At 46.6% G+C, this 16,033-nt stretch overlaps 1 protein-coding gene across 1 annotated transcript in view; it reads left to right on the forward strand.

The window, feature by feature from the left end:
- The window catches only part of KIF1B (kinesin family member 1B), a 128,743-nt gene that overhangs the window by 30,534 nt on the left and 82,176 nt on the right, over nt 1-16,033 (forward strand). The window contains 3 exon segments of the mRNA XM_054691207.1: nt 10,582-10,658; nt 11,479-11,658; nt 13,717-13,782. Coding sequence (XP_054547182.1) covers nt 10,582-10,658; nt 11,479-11,658; nt 13,717-13,782 — 323 coding nt within the window.

Consider the following 16,033-nt stretch of genomic DNA (forward strand, 5'->3'; position numbering starts at 1 on the left):
CATGAATTTCCATCACCCTGGGTCATTCTAGCAAATCCAGCTTCTCTGACACCAACCAAATAGGGTGTCTAGACCCAGTTGCAATATGTGTGTGTGTGTGGTGTGTGTGGGTGGGGTGTGGGTGGGAGAGGGTGGGGGAGGGTTGTGGCTTTCCTCATACCAACAAGCATTTCTCAGCCCCCAGGAAGGGGTCAGAGAATTCAACTCAGTTCTGGCACCATCTCCTGCATGGAGAGGGCATTAGATTCCACAGCTGAAGGATTTAGTCTATAATTGCCCTGCATTTAGGGTGCTAATCGCAAGCCCAGGCGATTATTTGTGTTTCTGACCAACTGGCTACAGATTGGCTAGTTGGCTTCCCCTTAGACTTCAGTGCCAGTCGAAATCCCAGGTTGGTGTTTCCACTGTAGACCAAGTCAGCACAAGTGTGTCCAAGTCAGAAGCACAGGACTTCTGAGAGGCTGGCTAGAAACCAGAGGTGCCCGGGTCCCCTCCTCAGGTTCAATTAATTTGCTAGACCAATTGGCAGAACTCAGGAAATTCATTTACTCACTAGGTCACCAAATTATTACAAAGATATAAGCTCAGGAAAAGCCAGATGGGAGAGTGCATGGAGCAAGGTTTGGGGGAAGGGCATGCCCCATCCATGCCCTCTCCAGGTACACCATTCTCCCCACTCTCCATGTGCTCACTGTAGGATAAGTAAAGTATCAGGCTTTTCTGCCATCCCGCCATTAGGATTGATGATGGATCCCTGTGGTCCCAAATGCATGCCTGATGGCGGGCACCTGGAGTAGGGTGTGGGCATATGTAGATGGGATACACCTGGGCTAAGATGGGGCTTATAATGGCAGTGTCACAAGGACGCCAGCAGAGCAGAGTCAGAGAGAAAAAGGAAGAACAGAGCGAAAGGAACCAGCAGAGAAGTAGAGGCCATGAGAGAACGCCAGAGGACCCAGAAAGAGTAAAGCTACGCTGGGGGCTGGGAGGCCTGCCAGCCTCCTGCCCTCTCACCCCTAATCCCCCACCCCGCGCACCCCTGCCTGCCATGTACCTGGTAAACTCCCAATAAAACCCTGAAAAAGCTACTGTAAGGGGCTGGACTGGACACAGTGCAGGTTTTCCGATCCCATGCAGACCGGGTAAAGGAGGAGTCAGAGTCCTCAGTAGTTTTTTTGCAGGTCTTTTATTGGGGTTCACCAGGCATATGGCAGGCAGGGGTGCTGGCTGGGGGGCTGGGAGGCTGGCAGGCCTCCCAGCCCCCAGCAAGTCTTCACTCTATCTGGACTCTCTGGCGTTCGTTCTGCTGCTTCTCGGCTTCAGCTTCGGCTTCGGCTTCTACTGCTACTGCTACTGCTACTGCTACTGCTACTGCTACTGCTACTGCTACTGCTACTGCTACTGCTGCTGCTGCTGCTGCTGCTGCTGCTGTCCCCCCGTGATGCCGCCCTTAAAAAAAAGCACAGTCTTAGCTCAGCTGAATCCCATCTACCTATGCCCACACCCTATTCCAGGTGCCCGCCATCAGGCATGCATTCAGGACAAGGATCCATCATCTATCCTGATGGCGGAAGGGCAGAAAAGCCTGATATTTTCTTTACCCTACAGTCCACCCCCTCAGGGTTTTCTGCCATACAGTCTATACACATATATACAGTTTTCTAAGCAAACAAACAATGCAGCCATGGCCCACAAAAACAAATACATCAAAATATAAAAATACAATATAACAAAATACAACAGAACACAAATAAGTCCAGGCAGGGCCCTAACCTAGCGCAAAAGACAATTATTGGTACCAGCAGATGAGCCACCAAATCTGCTGCCGAAGGCACTGCTCCTACGAGGGAGGGGAAATCACACACGGCATCTGCTATAACATACCAGGAGCCGTCAGGCTTCCTGGCCTTCTCTGGCTGTAGTCTCGGCTACAAGGCACACACAGCATCCACCCCCAGGATGCACTAGCACTGGGATTGGCAATTTTATTCTGTTGGGGGTAATCGCCAACCCTCAGGGTTTCTGTCTGCAGTCGCTCCAACACTTGGCCTTCATGGCCACCCATGCGACTCGCAGACCCCTGCACTCAGGCCAACCCACTGCACAATCACATGAGTCGGGGATCCAAACTCTGCATTCGGCTTGGGCTCCACCCAAGCCACGCTCCCCACCCACGTCCCCCAAGGACAGATTCCTCAGCTCCTCACCCTCACTCAAGATGAGCAGGGCATCACCCACAGGTGATTTTACGAGACTCACAGGGCTTCAGCATACCCAGGCTGCTTAACAGCCACTCAGGGCTTCTCAACTTAGCATCAGCACCAGCTTTTGCTTTCTTAGTTGGCTTTTCTCCTCCACCTGGCTGCTGGGCATAACAGGCTGCTTTTGGCCATCTAGGCCGACTGGCCACCCCAGATTCTCAAAAAAAAAAAAACATAACCTGCCAAGGTCCTCCGCCTTCTGGCAGGATTGTCAGTCCAAGTTTATCAGTCCATGTCCATTGGCCTCTCCCTGCGTCAGCAGCGGCCTGCTGCCTCAGGGGTCAATGGCTGGTCCTTTCCGGTGTCGTTGCCTGGTCCCTCGGGCGTCTCCTCCATGCGAGGTCTCGTCCCACAGCTCCGGACCGTATCCACCTTCTGTGCCGCCATGGCACCTCCAGCGTCATCACAGGCAAACAGTCTGTTCTCCTTAGTCCCTCCAGGTCTTCGGAGGGCTCCAATACCCATCTGCATGGATCTTGCCGACTTACGCCAATTGTAAGGGGCTGGACTGGACACAGTGCAGGTTTTCCGATCCCATGCAGACCGGGTAAAGGAGGAGTCAGAGTCCTCAGTAGTTTTTTTGCAGGTCTTTTATTGGGGTTCACCAGGCATATGGCAGGCAGGGGTGCTGGCTGGGGGGCTGGGAGGCCTGCCAGCCCCCAGCAAGTCTTCACTCTATCTGGACTCTCTGGCGTTCGTTCTGCTGCTTCTCGGCTTCGGCTTCGGCTTCGGCTTCGGCTTCGGCTTCTACTGCTACTGCTGCTGCTGCTGCTGCTGCTGCTGCTGCTGCTGCTGCTGCTGCTGCTGCTGCTGCTGCTGCTGCTGCTGCTGCTGCTGCTGCTGCTGCTGCTGCTGCTGCTGGCGTCCCCCCCCGTGACGCCGCCCTTAAAAAAGCACAGTCTTAGCTCAGCTGAATCCCATCTACCTATGCCCACACCCTATTCCAGGTGCCCGCCATCAGGCATGCATTCAGGACAAGGATCCATCATCTATCCTGATGGCGGAAGGGCAGAAAAGCCTGATATTTTCTTTACCCTACAGCTACTGAGGGCTCCAGGACTCTCTCCTCCCATCCTCAGAGGACCTGTCCTGTGGCCTTCCTGCTGCTGCACTCACCACCCAGAATTTCTCTGAAGCCCCTTCTTTGGGGCTTTTATGGAGGCTTTGTTATATAGGAATGATTGATTAGCTAATTGGCCATTGGCATTTGAATTCAATCTCCAGCCCTCCCCCCTGCCTGGGCATGGTGGAGAGCGTGGGTGGGACTGCAAGTTCTAATCCTCTAATCACACATTTGTTCTCCAGGGCAACCAGCCCCCCACCCTTAGGCTCACCTCATTCACATAACAAAAGACCCTTTATCACTCTCTATACTTTGGAAATTCCAAAGTTTCTTTGAGCCCTGAACCAGAAACTATAAAGACCAAGTATAGGACCTCCCTGGTGGTGCAGGGGTAAAGGACTCAGGGCTATCAAGCTATCAGCCACTGCAGCATGAGGTCAATCCCTGGCCAGGGAGCTACCCACATGGCATGACAGACCTCTCCTGTCTCGCCTGCTGCTCCCCTCAGCAGTGTATTTTAGTAGATCTGCCTGTTCTGCTCCCCCACTCTATTTCTGGTGAATCCTCTCACCCCCAGCACCTCTGGCCTACACCCCAGCTCTTGGACGCATAAGTAAATAAACATAAATTTAAAAAATAATAATTAAAAAATAAAATAGAGACCAAGTTGATATGAGAAATATTTTTGGTCATCTGAATAACCAAATACATATTTTTCTTACACATCATAGTTTGCACCAGCACTTTCTCTCTCTCTCTCTCTCTCTCTCTCTCTCTCTCTCTCTCGTTACACAGTCTGACAGAATTGTTGTTCTAACAATTATAAGTTTGAGTTTAGTTTATTTGCATAAAAACAGTGAGGTGAGTCATTGATACTAAAAATACAGTACTTGATTGGGAATTGTAACAGGGTGGTCCCCAGGAAAGGGGGAGTTCCATGTTCCCTGCCCCACCCAAGGGAGGGTGGAGCTAAGCAGGAAGAGGAGAAGCTGCAGAAGAGACTGAGGAAGGAAGCAGGATGGAGCAAGGAGACCTGGAGGAGGCGCATGGAGCCTAGAGACACGTAAAGAAACTGCGCTCGTCTTTTGGTGGACTGGGTGATACAGATGTGGGTGAGACCCGTGGGGAGGTGACAATGGCAGCTTTTATCTTGATGTTGATTTTGCTCTTTTCCTTCCAGGCTTGTCTGGTTGTTTGTGACCCTTTTCTGTGGGTCCCCACTGGAAGATGTTTTAGACTTGTGGCAGGCTTTGGGGCCTTGCTCTGGGCCGACCCCATATGGATGGAGTTTTACCCACGAGGGGATGGGTAACTTTGGGTGCTTCATTTAGAAACTAGACTCTTTGCCTTACCTGTATTGTTTTCTAGTTTTTATTAAAGTTCCTTCCCATTAAAGTGTCATATGTTTTGTGTTGATGCGGCGGATGGCAGAACCCATTTAGAATAGGCAGGTTGTGGGGGTCTGGGGTGCCCCTCTCCCTGTCCTATAACAGATTGACTTGTAGTTCTAAGTTATTTTGACCTAAAGACCCTTGGGTGCTGTCTGCACAGAGGAAGGCAATGCTGGGGTTTAATTTCTTTCTGAAGATTGGGCTGTGGAGGTGCAAAGAATGGGGACCCCAAGTTGAACTCTTCTTCATTCCTGGGTTGATGAGGCTGGCTTTGCCCACTGGCAGCAGATTTTGCAGAGCTGCTTCCTGGACCTCAAGTCTACGCAGATGGCTTTGCTCTCTTGTCTGCTGGAGCAGGGAAGGGTTTGTTCCCGGGACACTTTGCAGTTTGCACACACCAAGTCAGACTTGACTGACTCAAAAATCACCTCTTTTATATTTGTTTCCTTTTTATATTCTTTGTGTGTTCATGAAGTTACCCCCATGCTCACCTAGTGTGACTCTACCGCCATTTGAATGTATCAGTATGTATTTTGTGTGATTATAAATCTGTCTCTTTCCTTGGCCATAAATTCTAGAAGGGAGGAAATAACTCTTCAGCTTGCCTTTGTACCCTCAGCACAGTGCCTGATAGTCTGTGCTTAATAAGTGTTCTCAGTAAAGGTGCCTAGTGAATTATAGTGCTGTTTAGCTTTTCCTTCCTTAAAATAAGGTGTTGCCAACACTAATGATAAAGGACTGATCACAAAAATCTACAAAGAGCTGATGAGACTCAACAAAAACAAAGAAAATAATCCAGTGAAAAAATGGGCAGAAGAGCTGAAAAGAAACTTCTCTGAAGAGGAAATGCAAATGGCCAACAGGCATATGAAAAAATGTTCAACATCACTTGTAATCAGGGAAATGTAAATCAGAACTACAATGAGGTACCATCTTACACCAGTGAGAATGGCACATATTAAAAAACTAGCAACAAATGTTGGCGAGGGTGTGGAGAAAAAGGAACTCTCCTGCACTGTTGGTGGGAGTGCAAACTGGTCCAACCACTATGGAGAGCTGTGTGGAGATTTCTTGACCTACTAAACATAGAGCTTCCATATGATCCAGCCATTCCACTCCTAGGTATTTACCCAAAGGACACAGAAACATCAATTCCAAAGAGCACCTGCACCCCTATGTTTATAGCAGCACTGTTTACAATAGCTCAGCTTTGGAAACAACCCAAATGCCCAAAAATAGATGACTGGATCAAGAAGATGGGGTACATATACACCATGGAATATTATTCAAAAAAGATAAACACATGCAATTTGCAGCAACATGGATGGCGCTGGAAGGGATCATGCTCAGCGAAATAAGCCAGAAAGAAAAAGAAAAATACCGGATGGTCTCACTCATAGCAGGAATCTAGAAAACTTAAACAAGGGACCAGGAAAAAGAATAACTATAAGAAAGAAAATATCAAAATTGACAAACAACTATGAACCAGAGACACTCTATGGCGGGTGGCGGGCAGGGAAAGGAGGGCTTGGGGTCAAAATAAGGGGGTTGTAATTGTATGGGGAATATAAAAAATAAAATTTAAATTAAAAAATTAAAAAATAAAATATGTGTATATAAAAAAAAGAAAAAGCTGCTATGAACATTGATATATATAAAAAAATAAGGTGTTGAGATCTTTTGCAATAATCCTCCTGAGAAAGGCCAATGTTAACGTGAAAGCTAGCATTATTTCAAACTTGAAGTATTAGTACAGAGGAGATGGGCATGGGAAAGACAAGGCAGAAAGATCAGGAAAAGTGGACTTGTCTGGATGGAGGGCCATTGTACAGTGTTTTGTTGAAGGTGTTTGAGTGATGTGATCATGATTTTCTTTTTTTGTTTGTTTAAAGATTTATTTATTTATTTATACAAGCACTGGGTATAATAAGAAGCATGGGAGGGTGAGAGAATTCACCAGAGCCAGAGCAGGGAACAGAACAGGTAGACGGACGGACTGACGGAGGACACTGCTGAGGGGAGCAGCGGGCGTGGCAGGAGAGGTTTGCGCGCCATGTGGGACCCTCGCCGGTGGCCGGGGATTGAACTGGCACTGCAGAGACTGCAGGCAGCTTCACAGCCCAGTGCTCAACCGCTGCGCCACTGGGGAGGCCCTGGTCATGATTTTCAACAAAGATTCAGCCTGTGCTTTTGAGTCCCCCCTCTCTGTGCTGGATACTGACCCGGGTGCTGAGCCCTGAGCCCTTCTTTTGAACGTACATTTCAGGGGAGCTACTTGGGAAGATGAATGCTGAGAGTATCAGCATTTATTTAAATCTTTTGGTGTTTGTCATATGACTTATGCCCCTTTGGTGTCTATCTAGTGTGTGAGGTCAAGAATCTGTTTCACACCTACACAAGAATCCTTATGCAAGGTAAAAATTTGTTGTTTCTGGAACACTGGAGAAAATTTTGCAGCAACAAATTTCAGTAGCAAGAGATTTTTTGTCTAACATAAGATTCCATATTTCCTGCAAAATATAACTTTAGGGGACAAGTCTAAAGATCCAGAGAAGAGGAATTTCCAACCTTTGTCCACTCTTCTGCCTCCATTGCATTACCTTTGACTTTGCCTTTCCCGGGATCGTTAGCACGTCTCTTTGCCTGCACTTTCAAACCCGGTTGTCTTTCCTTCTGTTTCCTGTTCAACCAAACTGCTGTTTCCTAAAAGTTATACTTCTACTCTCTAGATTGGAATTTACATTCCATTTTCCCCAGAGATCAATATTTCTTTCCAGAAGCTGAAGAAGTTGGCTGCTCAGGGAGAAAAGACTAAGGAAGCAAGTGAGGAGAGAACTACATTCTGTTCACAAATAAGCGTCCCCACCTACGAAGTGTCAGCGCCGCAGGTGATATAGAAAGAGGGGGCGTGCTGTCCCGCCATGAGGAAGTGACACTCTGTAAGGAAAGGAAAACCCCATGTGGGTTTTTCTAGTGTTCTCTGGTCCTGAATGTCTAGCGTGTTTCAGACACTGAAACATGGGGATAGAGCAGTGAATGAAACGCATTCTGGTCTCATGGAACCAACATTCCAGTGAGTCAGGAGAAACCAGCTAGTCTTGAACGCCAGGAAGAAGACTAATGCAGGCTAACTGGTTGGAGAGGAAGTGGGGATCAACTTAGCTAGTCTGGCCAGGAAAGGGCCATCCGACAAGGTGACGCTTGAACTGACCCATGTGAAGTTAGGGAACAGGTCAGATCCCAGGAGCAAAGCGTTCCTGGTAGAGCAGCCAGTGCAAAGGCCCTGAGGTGGGCGGCCTTTTAGTGGGAGGGGTAACTCTGGAGAGGTGGTCAGAGAGGGCGTGGGAGAGGGGCAATTGTAAAGCCCAATGGCGTATGTTCAGTGTTTGATGGGAAGCTATTTGAGGGTTCCCAAGAGGCAGGATTGCTCTGCATTACCTTTAAGAAAGACTGCTGCCTGCACTGTCCAGTGCCAGGGCAAACGGGGAGCCCAGTGAAGAGGCACCTGGTCACCCAGGAGTGAGAAGGTGGTTTGCACCAGGAGGTAATGGTGGTGCTGGGGAGAAGCCATGAGATGCTGGACACATTTCAAAAGTAGAGCTGACAGGGTGGACAGAGGGGCAGAATAAGAGAAGAAAGTCAAAGGTGACTCCACAATCATCTGTGAAAAGTTGCTTGTGGAAGTGGGTCCAGATCTGGAGTGTGCTCAGAGGCCTCCCATGCAGAAGGAGCTTAAAAGCAGCTCAAAAAAAGTGATTTTATAAGAAATAACACAATGTGACATATACAGACATATCTAAGGCAGAGTTATGGTCTCACTCCAGTCCTGAAAAATATGTCTGTAGTCCACCCCCTGCAGAGCGGGTGGTTTGTCCTAGCCAAAGCCAATGGGCTGGTGACCCGTGGCCCGGGGAGGCTGGCTGCTCATGCAGCCGCGTTGACATTGTTGAAGACGTGGTTTTTATGTGGCGCTTACTCCTCAATTACTATAATTCCAGTCTTACCTGCGTGTTTCCTGAGAAACAAATTAGAAGTCCTGCTCATGTCCTGGTGCAGTTGACATTGGTACAAGAATCACTGTGTTAAAGGTGGCCTGTTCTTGCAGCTAATGCAGTTGTCTAGTCTAACTAGAAAGTTGATAAAATGTATCGGTATGTTATCTATATATTGAATGGGTATATACATAATTTCATTTTTCTTTCAATGCCCTGAAAATGGTAAAGAATTTAGTCAAACTGAAATCCACATGACATTTGCAGGACTCCACCTGTACCCCAGAGCTTTGTAGGGAACCCACAAGGCCTGGGCCATGCGCTGAGGATTCCGTCCGTAATAGAGCTGCGGACACGGGTGCCACATCCACAGGACTCCAATGGAGTGCTTTGACTTTGACCAAGAAATCGTATTCTTGTTTTCTGCTTTGGCTAATTTTATCAGCCAGGAGCTTGTCTTCCTTTGCGTCAGAATGCCTGCCAGGCTGCCCAGGCGACTGCGGCCCCTGGGGAGTGAGCTTCCCAGCGGTGGGTGTCTGCTCTTTGGGGTGTGCTCTAAGTTCACGTGCTGGGTCTGCCACCAGCGAGTTCTGGCTCTTTGGGTCAGTGATTTGGCCTCTCCTGATGGTTTCTTTGTCATAAAGTGGAGATGCTAAGCCACCTGCCTGTTGAGTGGCTGTGAGGATTAAATGGGTGCGCACACAGAAAGCTCCCCGCCTGGAGTCAGTGCTCCGCCACGCTGGCTGTTATTTCGGTCTTTGCTTCGGCTACCATCTGTGTGGGAGGCAGTGTTCTTTCTAGAACCTTGTCTCCTTGTCACATGAGTATGTGCAGCGTGAGCTTCTTAATACTCTGTCAGCATTTGAGGTTGGAACATAAATGCGTGGCTGTACCCAGTGGAATCCAGCAGAGCGCGGACTGCGCACCATAGCAACTGTTGCTGTTTGTGTCCTGAGCAGCAGCTGCCCTGGACAGACATATTTTTTAATCCTGATCTCACGATAGCCTGGGGTATGGCCCTGCCTTAGAGACCAGATTGGTTGATGAGTCTGGCCCTTGAAGAGATTTCACGACCACATGTTAGGAAGATTCTATTCCATGTGAAACATGAGATGCTGAAGCTTTGCGTGTATGAGGAGGGAGGAGAGGCCCCACATCTGTCCATTCTGAAGTGCAGTGTGCCTGGAGTGGCCCCGCGAGAAGGCTCTTAACATGGGCAGGGAGAAGGCCTGCTTTCCAGTTTGAAACTCATTTTGCTGTTTATAGCATTCTGCAGTAGCTTGTGATTCCAGTGTGTCCACACACATGCACGTGTGTCCATGTGTACAAGCCTATTTAGTAACCCAGGTGTCAGTTACTATTAGCTGTGGGTGCCAGAAACAAGGCTTTTTCCAGCGAGTGCTTATTACCAGGTGCTTTTCTGAAATAGATAACTAGATCTTTAAAATCTTTGCTTCAAATAGTAGCTAGGTTTATTTAAAAAAATTTCTAATTTTTATTTCTAATGTGTTGAAACATGTCAGGATTTAGGAGGTACCTTGAAATGGTAGCGTTTCTGTTACTATTACTTATCAAGATTTAGCATTTCTAAGTTTCAGTTGCAGACTCTGCAGGATTTAGCCACATAATACTCACCCGGCCCTCGAGGTCTCAGGCTCAGGTCTGAATCCTGGGCACACCCAGTGAAGGGTGTTGCTTCGACTCTCTTCACGTCTGTGTGTAGATGCCTGCTCAAAATATGGGTGCTTTTTGAATTGCCCTAGTAAGAGTCACTGGCTTGAATTGACTGATCTAGATGTTTTGAAGTCACAACATAGCATCTGAAGAACCTGTAACTGGATGATTTGTAAAATTAAAACCTTCTCATCTCCTAGGTATTATTAACCCAAAGAACCCAAAGGAAGCGCCAAAGTCCTTCAGCTTCGACTATTCCTACTGGTCTCACACCTCGGTGAGTGTGCCTGTGGGCCGTGTGAGTGTGCCCATGTGCCCCGTGAGTGTGCCCGTGTGCTGTGAGTGTGCCCACGTGCCATGAGTGTGCCCACGTGCACTGTGAGTGTGCCTGTGTGCTGTGTGAGCGTGCCCATGAGCCGTGTGAGCGTGTCCATGAGCTGTGTGGGAGCGGGAAGAAAGGGAAGGGACATCACCACCTTCTGAGGATGTGAGGCAGAGAGCCCTTGGCACACCCTCGCTCAGAGCAGGATCCGACTCGGGGCGCCGTCCTTGTGCCGGGCAGTGTCTGTTCAGTCATGTCCCGTGTCTCCCGTGCTCTCCCGTGCTGGCGCGGAGAGGTTTTAAACTCCTGACAAAGCCCAGTTGCCAAGGGCAGGGCCCTGAAACAGGGGTGGGAAACGTTCGTCACTGAAAACTGTTTATTGAGAAATAGCCTTATTATCTGGAGCTAGTTAAGAGGAGTGTTTTTATATAGAGACTTGACCTTTGGTCTTTTAGTCTCATTTTCCACTAAAAATTTTTCCCTTGGGGCTCACTATGAACAAAAGGGTGAAACTTAAGGTTATGGAAAATGAAATGTAATCAGGCTAGAAAATTTCATGTAAGTATTTTTATCTCTGACCTTACTGAGTAATAGTGCCCGTGTGTACATGTGTGTTCTTAATGAGAAAAATAAATTGTGTGGAGAGACTTAAAAATTTTTGGCATATTTTAGGGGGCTTCTCACTCTAAAATCTTGTTTGTTATAGAGGTAATGAAACAGCATGGGAAGGAATGTGAGTCGAATGCCACTTGCTTATACTGTCCTTCTTCTGCAGCCTGAAGATCCCTGTTTTGCATCTCAAAACCGTGTGTACAATGACATCGGGAAGGAAATGCTCTTACACGCCTTCGAGGGGTACAATGTCTGCATCTTTGCCTATGGGCAGACTGGCGCTGGCAAGTCTTACACAATGATGGGTAAACAAGAAGAGAGCCAGGCTGGTATCATCCCACAGGTAAAAACAAAACGTCAAAACCTCAGTTCAAATTATTCTTTGTCTTCAGTTGCTTTCACAATTATCATATGTATGTTTATTCGGGGAGTCTCTTATGCAAGGCACAGAGAAAAATAACCTGCCCCACTTCTCTCAGAGGCGCTGAAAGTCCCCTGCAGAAGATAGGGGTGTGCTTGGCTGCTGTGAAGGCGGGAGCTTATCGTTGAATCAAGTCGTTTTAGCTCGTGAACAGTGTCACACGCTCCTTTTCAAAGTGCTGTTGTGAACAGATGCTGTCCTGATGCTGGGGACACCTATGAATGATGTGGGCCTGATTTTTCCCCCAGTTTCATATGTAGATCACCTCTGAAGAAAGTAACTGTTTTTCGCTTTTTATTGCCTCCCTTGGGGATACTATTAGCGTCGTTTAACACTATACTTTTAACTCAAGCACCCTGTGACTTCTCTCTTTTTGAGAGCACTTAGTCCTTTGAGTTGTAGTGTTCCGGAGTGGCGAAGAGCTGCACATTTAAAAGGAACTTCCTTTGTCAATAACAGGAATGCTGTTGGCTTTTATTAGTGATATTTGGAGTTAGTTTTAAAGTATTGTTTTACTATAGGCGTCGGTGATGATCTGTTTTCTGAGAATAAAATACATAAGGGAGCATTAGCTACCTTTTCTAATGGATTATTGGGCTATAGCTTTGAATTCAGCAATGTAATTGAAATGCTTAATTATTAATAAAGATTGGGAAAGTTTCAGGAAAAAATTGAACATGCTAGACTTTTTTTCCTGTAAAAATTGTATTTACTGTAAGATATATTTGGGAATTATCCTTCTTTGTATATAGTAGTAGCTCTCATACTAATTGGAGAAACAGTTGCATCAAGCACAGTTCTAAGGGCTTTATAAATACTGGCTCTTCTAATCCTCATATGAGCCTAAGAAGTAGATGCTGTGGTTACCCCCATTTTACAGATGAGGAAATGGAGCCACAGAGGTCGTGTCACTCCCCAAGTGAGTGGCAGAGCCAGGATTCAGACTCAGGCGAGGCAGGCTGGGGTCTGTGCTTTCGCTCCTCTGGGGCACGTCTTTGGCAGGAAGCGTCAGCAAGTGAGACTGAGCAGTCCCGCCTGGTTCATCCCATCCCGCCATATTGAGTCTCCCTCCTGTGCCTTTGATTGTTTTCTTACTAGAATTCTTATAGGATTACAATGTGTGGTTTTTTCCCCTTGGTAAAATTTTGGAATATTTTAAGACAAAAACTTAGATTTTTAAAAAATGATTACTTACAAACTGTCATTTACAATATACAATATATTTTAAATTCTGTTTAGTTTTCAAGGGAATCACAACCATATACTCCATTTTCCAATGGTATATTGATTGCCTTAATGCTAAAGTATAGCAAGAGAAAATTCAGTAGATGTTCATTGTTCTTATTAAAATGTTGCATTTAAAATAAGTTCAAGGCATAGGAAGAGTGAAATTTTATAGTTTTCCTGATCAAGAAAAATTTATGTTTCCATTAGAAATAGCACTCTGTGCTGGAGGGGCATCTTGTTAAAGGGGCAAATTTTACGGACTCAAAATTAGTCATGAAAATGCATTCATTTACCCCCTGCAAATGCAGTGATTCTCTTTATAGATAAGTAATTATAAATTCATGACACCTATAGTAACTGATAACATAGAGTAACAGAATTTATAATAAGTAATATATATGCAAACCATAGTCTCTTAGTAGTTTTACTGCCATGATAACAGCCGGGACACCACGTCATGGGTTGCTGGCAGGAAGAGTTGAGTTCGCATCAGCTACATGTGCTGGGGCTATGAGCCCGTAAAACAAGCTTCCTCCTCCTCTTCCCCTAAATGCAACTTTTTTCCAAGGTGACATTGTTGAGATGTTAATTGTTGAGGGAGAAAGATTAGATGAGAAGATGAATTAAAAACTGCTTTTATTCATTAACCTTTGGTGCTGATGCTGTTGATATTTTAAGAAAGAGAAAGGGGTCTTGTAACTTAGTGCTTCTCTGACTCACGCTCCCCATGCCTCTCTCATTCTGCTTCTCTAGTTATGTGAAGAACTGTTTGAGAAAATCAATGACAACTGTAATGAAGAAATGTCGTACTCTGTGGAGGTGAGTGCCCTCGGGCCAGCCAGAGCCTGCGTCCTGCCCAGACATCGCATGACACAGGCCCTGTCGTCGTACCAGTTTTGTGCTTTTAGGCTGCTTCTGAGTTTGAGTCTTAATGAATGAATGAGGTTGCAGTTAGTCCTTGTTCTTGTCTTTGACTTTATTTTCAAATAATATATTTAAATTAGTATATTTAAATTGCCAAATAGCCTTTTAGAAATAAAAGCTCACCAGTTTTCAATCCCATTAGGCACCCATTGTTCCCTTGCCAACATTTATTATCTTCAATTTTTAATCTTTGCCACTTGATAAGGGAAAGTGTCTCACTTTTGCTTAAATTAGAAATTTGATGGTTATTGTGGTTGAGCCTGTTGTAAATTATATTATATGCCTGTTTTCATTTGGGGATTGTGAAGAAGAGTCACTGTGCGACTCTTCTTTAATATTACAAATGATGATTTTGACAGGCATAGGATTTACTATATATGTACATATGTATATACACACACATATAAAATTAAATAAAATTAAAATTAAATCTTTCTTGAATCATGTGACAAAATTTTTTTAGTCCATTCAAAGTCACCCCTCTATACGAGGGCTCCGTCAAAATACTGCAGCAAGCCTGTCGGTGACTTTTGGGGCAGCGTGCTCTTACTCTGTACCCCACAAAGGCTCAGGGACCAGGTTCAAAAGTGATGGTACTTTCAGCAGTTAACGTGGATGGCCAGCATGGTGGAGAAAGCCAGGGAGATTCATGTGTTCTGCCACAGGCAAGGGAAATCCACCCTGAATTCAAAGATTAAGACATGGAATGTGGCAGTAAAGTCAGTCTGGAGGGAGAGATGGTGAGCCCATCAATTTTGAACAACTTTTTTAGAATACAGTGTAAAAATACAGTTTAAGGCCAAGCGTAAGACAATAAATATGGAGATAAGGGCCCATTTTGGATACTCTGAAGATGTGTCTATAGAAATTTGAGGTTGGACAGGCACAGGCTGTATGGCATGTTTCAGGGCTCAGTGACCTGGGGGTGTCCGGTTCCTGGGGCAGCAGCATGACGAGGCTCACTGCTTTGAGCTTACCCAGTTCAGAACCTCTTTTGCTTAGAAGTCTGATCCTGTGGCTACATCAGGAACACAGAACCATCTTTCAAAATCAGTCTCTAGAATGATACTCGTTCAGCTCGTACAGCCTGTGCCTGTCCAACCTCAAATTTCTATAGACACATTTTCAGATTATCCGAAATGGACCCTTATCTCCATTTCTATTGTCTGGTGTTTCAGCATGTGGCCTCGTGGCCTTCAGGAAGCACCCTGCCAGCACCGTCACTCAGCCCCCTGGTCTGTTACCGTCCTGTGGGCAGTCTTCTGTAGGAATGCTGTTTGTTTTGGTGAGGGAACTATAGGGACAGGGGTTATTTAGACAAATTAAGATTAGGAAAAGACGGCTTGTTCACCCCCAGGAGAGGATGGTCCCTGCTGATGGGGCAGGAACACGCGTGAGGTGTCGCTGAGGCTCACTCCTCCCACAAGATGTGGCAGGTCCACCGCGTGCTCAGGTTGCCTCGGCCAGTCCTGCCCCTCTGGTCGAGATAACTAGTCACAGTGTGAGCAGTCTCAAATCCCTGTCTTGGCCCCTCTCGTTTACCTGCTCTGGAATACTGGCAGTGTTCCCTGCTTTTAGCACTGAGCTTAAGCCACGCTTTTGGGTGACCCCACTGTAGTTCCCGGTTATTGACGGAGTGTACATCGTTGAGGGAAAAAAGCCACTGCTAAGTTTCTACTAAAAATATTTTGGGCCTCCCCGGTGGCGCAGCGGTTGAGTGCTGGGTTGCGAAGCTGCCCGCGGCCTCTGCGGCGCCGGTTCAATCCCCGGCTGCTCCCCGGCCACCGGAGGAGGGTCCCGCATGGCGCGCAGACCTCTCCTGCCGCCCGCTGCTCCCCTCAGCAGTGTGCTTCGGTCCTGCTGCCTGCTCTGCTCCCCACTCTGGCTCTGGTGAATTCTCTCACCCTCCGCGCTTCTGACTGTACCCAGTGCTTGTATAAATAAATAAAAAATAAATAAATCTTTAAAAAAAAAAAAAAAATAAGAACTTTAAAAAAAAAAATATATATTTTTTTGCCTAAGACAAGTAGTAGTCATGTGGTGTTCAGAGCCTGCCGGGTCGCGCTTCTCTTGCTGCAAAGGACAGAGGCTGTTTCCGTGAGGCTGTTCGTGGGCGGGCGGCCATCGTGGCGTCACGCTCTGTCAC

The sequence above is a fragment of the Talpa occidentalis genome, unplaced genomic scaffold (assembly GCF_014898055.3).
Source record: "Talpa occidentalis isolate TD23 unplaced genomic scaffold, MPIMG_talOcc4v2.1 talOcc4.9, whole genome shotgun sequence".
In the NCBI taxonomy this organism is placed as follows: domain Eukaryota; kingdom Metazoa; phylum Chordata; class Mammalia; order Eulipotyphla; family Talpidae; genus Talpa; species Talpa occidentalis.